General features: G+C 41.2%; 1 protein-coding gene across 1 annotated transcript in view; it reads right to left on the reverse strand.

Moving 5' to 3' along the window:
- SLC39A10 (solute carrier family 39 member 10) overlaps nucleotides 1–9,115 on the reverse strand; it is a 34,831-nt gene that overhangs the window by 22,348 nt on the left and 3,368 nt on the right. Inside the window, exons 2-3 of the mRNA XM_018562006.1 lie at nucleotides 3,365–3,423; nucleotides 308–1,317 (exon numbers count right to left, since the gene is read on the reverse strand). Of these exons, the coding sequence (XP_018417508.1) occupies nucleotides 308–1,306 (999 nt within the window). The 5' untranslated portion in view covers nucleotides 1,307–1,317; nucleotides 3,365–3,423. The remainder of the gene's footprint in view (nucleotides 1–307; nucleotides 1,318–3,364; nucleotides 3,424–9,115) is intronic.

Consider the following 9,115-nt stretch of genomic DNA (forward strand, 5'->3'; position numbering starts at 1 on the left):
AAAAAAAAAAAAAAAAAAAAAAGTACAACCATCACATTTAAGGACCGGTAAGCTGCAATACACAGCACTAGTGTTTAGATATGCATCAAGAAAATTATGCCAAGTAGAGCTGCAGCTAACGATTATTTTCAAAATAGATTAGCCGATTATTAAGTTCGATTAATCGGTTAATCGGATAAACAATAAAATACATTTTTAAAAATGGCTCCAGTAATGGACTACTAGTTTGTAAAGCAAGCAAAATAGATTGTATGCATATATTTTTACACATCTTAAAAATATACACTTAATCTTGGGGTTCTCTTACCTCGTCATGCTTATGCACATCTTCACTGTGCTGCTTAGTAGCCTGTGGAAATACATGCCCTTTCATACCGATATGGTTGTCCGGGGCTTCTCTTTTACGAGTGTTGTGCTGTCTATCTTCCAGCATCTGTGCGTGGCCATCCAATTCAAAATTCTCAGTATCCTCACGGTCACGAAGGTGACCTACATCTAAGCTATGTTCAGGTTTGTAAACATGGTTGTATTCATCCCGTTCAGAAACAAAAGCGGAATCTGTGGTAGGTTCACTCGACTTAGTCCCTTTTTTCTTCTTCTTGTGCTTGTGAAGCTTTTTCTCAGGATGTTCTCGGGTTATATCTGTACTATTTACTGGCTCAATTTGCCCTCCATGGTCCAGTTGGCTCACTGTTCCACTATGACCATGGTGGCTATGGTTACGAGTATGGTTTGTACCTTTATGAGTATGATTATGTAAGTGAGGACTATGGGATAATTTAGGTTCCACTGGCAATGATGCCTTGTTCTCTTTACAAGCGTTATACTCCTTGGTGGACACAGCATTTTTGGTTTCATTTTCTGCCTCCGTGTGGGAAGAGTGGTCATGTAGGTGAACGTGCCTTCCTTCCTGAACATCTAAAACATCCAAATGTGATACTGGGTCATGACCTAAATCTTCGTGACCAATCTCAACTACTTTTACCTCACCAAGGCCCAAGCTGTTTAAAAGTTTTTCTAGTCCATGATATGAAAGCCTTCCATTTTCCCCATAACGAGCAAACAGCTTTTCAATGTAAAATCTCTGTTCATGCTCAGCCTCTGGTGACGAAGTCTGGCTTGTTAAAAGTTCTGCAGCCCCATTTTGAAGATAGGGCTCTTTTGAGATTTGATAATCACTGTGAATGTTGTTTTCTTCCGACGTGATTTTGTGATCGTGCTTATGAGCGTGGCAATGGTTGCAGTGATGAAAAATAAACGTGAATAAACAAATAAAACAGAATTTTGTATGCATGTGCACCTTCATTTCTATTGTACCTAGAAAGAATAAAGAGACAATAAAATAATTTGTCTATTTCATTGAAACCCCTACAGAAATACCAGCTTTTTTTTTATTTAAAAAAATAAAACAAAAATACATAAAAAGGCAAAAATTGTGAACACTTTGAAATTTGTATGTTTTGCAATTTTATAGGCTTATAGGAAATGTTATTTTGCACCAAATGCAACATTTTTATTCAATGCTGAATTCAATACAAAAAAACCAGAATGCAAATATATGCAGGGCAAGAAAAAGTTATGCTTACTTTAGTCTAAAAAACCCCACAAGTGATTCAGTTAAGGAGCGGATGTTAAGTGCAAACCCTACTGGCCAATCACAGTCCTGGTTCTGGGGACCAATCACATGGCAGTAACGGCCTGCAAAGTTGCAAAACATTAACATTTCAAAGTGTTTTATATGCCACATCTTGCAGAATCAGGATAATAAAATTACTACACAACTGGACTACAGGTGAACATCTTTACTATCATGACAGGAATACTTGGTTAGACTTTTTTTTTAAGCCAGAATTTTTCATAGCTCTATTTCTCTATAGGTTGAACTCTATGGACTTGTCTTTTTTTTCAACCTGACTATGTAAAAAAAAGAGTACTATTTTTAATATGCATAACAAAGTATATAGAGATCACAAAAGGAATATGGTTAAAATACGGTTTTGGAGTTTGTTGTAGATGACCCAACTGTACATTTGGAAACCAAAAATGTGTATTCAACTTGCAATGCAAGCGGGTGGTGGGGGTGAGAACTGAGCAAGTCAGTGCTATAGGATCTCCTTGCAATAAAAAAACAAGTGATACCCCATTTTACTGGCATCATAGTTTTACCACTCACACTAGAAGGGTGATAAGTGTTTTTTTTCCTACTAAGAAAACAGGAATACCCTCTGGATAAAAACACACATTTTTCCTCTAGCGTTTTTGGCCAAATCTGCTAAACTAACCAACATAATGCTAACACTCAGTACTCCAACACAATACAACTCTACAAAATACCCTGATTAAAAAGAACTTAATCTGCACCAAATGAGAAAATAAATAAATCTATATATTAATGCCTTTGAAATACTGGATAACAGGCATCTGTGTGCTGCACACACCCAAAAAAGAAATTTAATTTAAAATACACAGGGTGTACAAGACAACCTGGCCTTTTGCCCCACTTGCACTCCTTCCCTTTCACTTTCTAGCAATTCTTGACTGCCAAAATGACAGTCCGAGAGATGCTATGTAAATACAGCAGCTGTAGAAGTGTTTATAAACTCCTTTCAGAATAAAAGCAAGGGATACAAAGTAGCATTTTTATTTTTTTCTCATTTATTCATCTGCAGATCAAAAAGGGATGAGCTTAAAACTGCATGTAAAGTAAAATTATACCAACCTGAAAAGAAAAAAAAAAAAAAAAGTATCCTATTCAGCTCCCAATAACACCTTCAACCAATAAAAAAACAAGATAATAGTTAAGTCTAATTCTTATTTAAAAATTTTTTGTGAATGCCGCATTGAAGGGAAGAAAAAAAAAAGCATTTTTTTCACTTGTGAAACTAAACTTTGGAAAACTAAAATCATAAAACATTTTTAAACATCAAAAAGTAGAAAAACAACTTTATTTAGTTTTGATACTTTTTTCCTGCCCATGTATTTTGCAAAAAAAAAAAACACTTTTGCAAGACAATATAACCAAAAGAAATCAGTTTGTCCTAAAAAAGAAAAATCATTTAATGTTAATTTAAATAATGGCAAAGTTATTGCTGAATAAACAATCCCATAGCAGAAGTGTAGAATTGCTCTGGTCCATAGGAGGTGTACAAGCTTGAGAGCTAAACAGTTATTTGGAACAACTTCATCCACCATTAATACATTAAACATCCATCAACTAAACTACAAACATTTGTAAATTAGTCAAAGATAAACTCTTTTTTGTTATTATAATTTAACGGTTGGTGAGGTTTCAGCCAATACAAATACCTGCATGGTTAGAGCAATACACTTCTGCAATAAGACAAAATGACAAACCACTACTTACCATAACAGTAGTAAGTTACAGCAAAGATAGGTTTCTTCTCAGAGCTCGCAGATCATATTCTGTAAAATAAGGGGACAAAAAATGGTATTTAAGTAAGCAGCACTCCCCAATTTATAACACTCAGGAAGTAGGAGGTGCAGCAAACTGATAAATAGGTTATGTACAATGAGGCCATTAACTTCCCCACAACACTTTAAGACATCCCTACAAACACTGGACTAATTATGTGGAAAATAAATGACCAGCTTCATGTGATATAGAGAAAACATCCTTATGGACAAGAGAAACTATAGCAAGAATGGTAGCATTGTTCACAAATGTGAACAAAATGTCTTCAGATGTGTGCAGTGTTTTTGGTAAATATGAAAGATCATGAACCTTATATGCCCATCTATAGATACACAGCACAATTATGTTGTGCATTATGCAGAATGGGAGTAAACCAGATACAAATATATATATATATACACACAAAATGCAGAAGCGGTTTATATTTGGTGAAAATAATGTGTGACAATGATCAGCAGATTCACAAATACAGGTAGCGGACCTTTCCCCATAGCTTTAATATAACAAACACACCTTTAGAAATGTTTAGTAATGACAATCTACAAACATACTTCTAGAGAATTGCCGGCTTTGCATACCTTATTTCTATTTTCTTCCCAAGTCTTCCGACAGTGGCCATGTTTACTAAGGGCAGATTACTAGCTCTCCTATTACTTCCTGGATTTCTGGCACATGTGACTAGACATGTGACTATGCACATCATCTCAGGGGAGGAAAATGCCTTCCCCTGAGATCTGCTGAGATTGCAGATGAGATTTCCCAGCAATGCTCTGCTTGGAAACGCAGTATGCATTATGCATTGTTTTGGCATGCTGAAGTCGTTTTTCACTTTCAAAGCAGGAAGTGAATCCTCTGCAAGTGTAAGTATTTCAAAATCCCAGCATTGTACACCTGACATGTCTATGTTATTAATCATACATAGGGGGATGCATTGGTAGATTTTGATTTTTGAGAGTAAAGGTCCGCTTTAATTTATTGGCAAATCTTGACTTTTCCGGTGAAAGTCACGCTTCTCTCTGCCCCTTCAGAGCCTTCCTTCTGGTCCTTAGTGACCAACAGGGAGGTTTTACCTAATCATCATATTCTCTTTTCACCACAGGTATTGTATAGGGATGCACGGATAGCCGTTTTTCGGTATCAAGTACAGATATTTTTTTTTCAGTACTCGCTGATACCGGACACAAAATACCGGTAGTCCCATTAAGGAAGCCGAGCGGTGTGTAATGACTTGCCACCCGGCTTCCAGATTAGCCGAGGAGCCATCAACAGGTGACTAGGATGAATGGAGGTGGGTTTCCGGCCAATAAGGAAGCATGTAAGGAGTCGCCCAAATACACCGATGCTAGTATTAGTACAGGTGTATCCTTAGTAGTGCACGTTTCAGGGGTGTGGAAATAACAAAACAAAAAAAAGAAACCCGCTTGTCCAAGGATTAAAGCGGGGGCCCAATCTACTTGTCATTATACAAAAAGTAAATCATAACCAAACCCGTATTTAACCTTGCTAAGAAGCACTTCTCATTACTAACGCGGTCAGGTGACCCCCACACTGACCAACGAGTGCTCGCAATTTGTGAGTGAAATTCTAAATACTGGCACAGGGATAAGCTAGATGGCAGTATGGGGTACAGATAGTACACCTGTACTGGTGGAGGGGGGAAGGACCTTTGCCAAAAGGCAAATATATCAGAGGGGAGAGGGGGGCCAGATTTGAGCAGGTATTTCCACTTTCCCAAATTACTTGAGAAAGTGAACTTACCCTTTAATGCACATTGTGTGGGGGACACCAAAAAACCCCAGCGGGGAGGGAGGTGGCAGGACCATGAAGAGGGGCAGACCATGGGGAGGGGAACAAACAAGCAAACTGCTTACAAGTTACAGCCGCCCAGATCACATGCATAAAACTATTCCACTGCTCTACATTTAGCCCTGCCGCTTGCCCACAGCAGGGCTAAACGTAGAAGAAAACACCCGCCCGGCGCTGCATGTCCCGGTCATCGGGTGATACAAATTGCGCTCCCCTGATTCTTATATGTCATTTCTATGCTCAGTTTAATTTGACTATTTTTGTTTCTCGTACGAGAATTGCGGGAAATCCCGCGATCGTACGAGAATCGTGCAGTGTATGGAAGGCGTGCAACCCTTTCTACTGTACGGTCGCACGTCTTCTGTCAAACCAGCATGCTAGAAAACCCGCCGGGAATCGTACGATTCTCGGCGAGTTAGTGGCCTGCTGGCTCGACAACTGCCGAACGGGCCGGTGTGCGCACGCGCACACTGCCCGTTTGCAGTCATCGGAAGCCCACCCTTTATTAGTAATCAGAAGCCTGCCCCTCAGGGGGGGCGGGCTTGCAATGATCGCAAGTACGATCTGCCTGTCCAAGATGGGCAGATCGTACGTTTTTTTAAAAGTACTTTACAACCCTTGCAAGACAAAGACAAAGTCTTGCGAGGGTTGTAAAGTGTATGGCCACCATAACACAGATTAAAGCTGAATACATAAACACTGTGACGGACTGTCTGGCATCATCAGCCCAAACATGCCTAATTATTGGATGGAACCAATATATTAGGACAGAAATAAACTCCCCAAATAATCGATTTACACCAATGTTGAAGCAAAAACAGGAAACACACATTGGTGTAAATCTATTATTTGGGGAGTTTATTTCTGTCCTAATATATTGGTTCCATTTCTGTATTTTAAAAAAGGGAAATATCAGGGGTCTGTTTAGACCCCTAATATTTCCCCAAAACCCCTAAAAGTTAAAAATACAAAATATTTTATAAAAAAATGGATATAAAAAAAAAAATGTTAAAAAGTTTAATAAAAACATTTTCGGTCTGACAATTTTTTTTATTTCGGTTTTTAAATTTCTATTTCAGTGCACCTCTCCTTTCTACTTAGGATCACTTCAAAATAGCAGTGCTTCTTCTAATACTCGCCATATACAGCCCTGTCGGCTCAACAAACTTCCATTACAAAGTTGTAGGAGCTGGGTAGCAATCATCTGAACAGTGATTATACCAAATCAGATGCAGTCACTGTTTGGGTATTCCAAAATCTAGCAGTCTATGGCTGGCTTAGGGCTAAAGCTGCCCATACAACTTACAATTTATCTGCAGATTTTCTGTGGTCAGAGGGAAAAAGTGCAACAGTATGGCCCACGTGGAGATTACTCCTTCCACACAGTTAAAGGAGAACTATGAGATGAGTGATTTCCACTCACCTCATAGTTCTAGCCGACCTGTGACAATGAGACTGTCACAGGTTGGCTCAGTAGATCGGGAGGTGAGCGAACACATACCAGGTTCGCTCACCTCTCGATCCTGTCACGGCAGGGGGAGGGGCTGGATTTCCCTCTCCCCACTCCGATCTGCCAGCGCTGACTGGCGGAACGGACGGGGGAGGGGGCGGGGACAGCTGGCTCTGCCTCTAGATAGGCAGAGCCAGCTGTCACTCACGCAGCTGGGCGGATCCCGTCATCTACGTCGGGATCCGCTGCGGCGTCTCAGTATACCGCGAGCTGTAGCTCGCGGTATACTGAGCTTAGGGTAACGGGAGGACGCTAGTTTGTGTCCTCCCGTTACCCTAAGGAGAACTATGGGGAAAAACACTGACCCCATAGTTCTCCTTTAAGTGTAGATGGAGGAATCTGTTGCACCTTTTCCATCTGACCAGAGAAAATCTGCAGATAATTGTAAGGCCAGCTTTAGACTCCTACTTATAAAATCCACTCATTAAGCAGCTGATATCTTATGACAAAAGTCATTACACAGGGAAGAAGGCTGAAGTGGCTAATCTCTACATTTTAGTTTATTCAAGTCCTTGCTGACTAAGGAACCGAGAGAAAATGAAAGCTTCAAATGCAGTTTCTATGCTAATGCATCAATACTGCAGAAGATTCCATGATGTTGTAGGTCATAGATGCAACACTGTTCATTATAAGCTCAACATTGTAGAATGTGAGCTATGCCAGATTTAAGATGCTGCAGTTGCTGAAGCCTGTATCCAAAGAGCACACAACAGAGGGGGGATATGAATTCAGGACCTTTATAGTATTAAAGGAGAACTATGGGGTCAGTGTTTTTTCCCATAGTTCTCCTTAGGGTAACGGGAGGACACAAACTAGTGTCCTCCCGTTACCCTAAGTTCAGTATACCGCGAGCTACAGCTCGCGGTATACCGAGACGCCGCAGCGGATCCCGACGTAGATGACAGGATCCGCCCAGTTGAGTGACTGACAGCTGGCTCTGCCTATCTAGAGGCAGAGCCAGCTGTACCCGCCCCCTCCCCCGTCCGTTCAGCCAGTCAGCGCTGGCGGATCGGAGTGGGGATAGGGGGAATCCAGCCCCTCCCCCTGTCACAGCAGAGAGCCATGACAGGATCGAGAGGTGAGCAAACCTGGTATTGTGTTCGCTCACCTCCCGATCTACTGACCGACCTGTGACAGTCTCACTGTCACAGGTCGGCTAGAACTATGAGGTGAGTGAAAAGCACCCGCCTCATAGTTCTCCTTTAAGCAATAATCTCATTTAGGAAATTAGCGCTATAAAGACCAGTTAGGGGCATGTAACTGACTACAGGGGACCCTGCAAGTAGTACTGGAATGTAGATTCCAGTACTACTTGTAGAATGCCACCTGATAGATGGAAACCGAGGAGAGATTTCAAACGCACAATACAAAGAAGTGACCGGTGGCAACAAAAGGCACACAACAAATATTGGAAGTGCTGAGGCATGCCGCTTTAAAGTGGAACTCCAAGATTTCTAAGAATTAACCCTTGCTGTGGGGCAACACCTGAACTGCCAGGGTTAAGTGCTCGTTTCGTCTAGAGGGTGAAAATAAGAATTTCTCACCCAATCCTCAGTCCTGCCTGGATGCTAGACTGGTCCCCATAATCTCTTCTTCCCCATGCTCCGGCGGTCTAAGAAAAAGCATGTGATGTCATCACATCTAATACAGGTCTATTAGATGTGAGGACACCGAGGGATAAACCACAGCCAAAGCAGAGGGGCAGAGAGGTGAGTGGTGCCAGCCATAGGACCAAGGGTTCAGTATTTCTTCTGGCCACGTAAAAAACTAGAATTTAACCCCTGCAGTGTGGAAGTAGCCCAACTGCAAGGGCTAACTTTTCAGAGTTCTGGAGTTAAAAAAAAGAAGGCCTCTTTTGCCTCCCACCCAACATTTTGACAAAAAAAAAAAAGTCAGGCTGAAAAATGTTGGCCGAACAGTGCCTGCATCCAATCAGAAGCAGGACAGAAGATTTCTCCATACACAGTATTTAGCATGGATGGGAATATATTCAATTTTTTCTTTTTATTTATTCAGTGCGAAAGCTGAACAAAAAACCATCTACTAGTTTACACCCACCTGTATTTAGTTTTTGGTTGGGTGGCAAGGGTTGGACACGCGGTCATGTTAATCTAAGTTTCCTTGCCGCAGAGATTCACCATCTATTTGTTGCGGTGACCACTGTTACCAAGAGCAAGTGATGAGAAATTCCAAATTTTAAGAATTGTCACCAGAGCAAGAAGTGAGCAGATTTCACAATGGGGACAAATAGCCTGATGACCTCTGTCTAAGATGGGAAATGGGAACACACACGATTTGGTCATGAATCTCAGGAAGCATCCCCCTCACTGAAAGGGGGGGGGGGGGGAAAACCACAGGCACCCCCC

This window comes from Nanorana parkeri, unplaced genomic scaffold (genome assembly GCF_000935625.1).
Source record: "Nanorana parkeri isolate BGI_ZX_2015 unplaced genomic scaffold, ASM93562v1 scaffold555, whole genome shotgun sequence".
Classification (NCBI taxonomy): Eukaryota; Metazoa; Chordata; class Amphibia; order Anura; family Dicroglossidae; genus Nanorana; species Nanorana parkeri.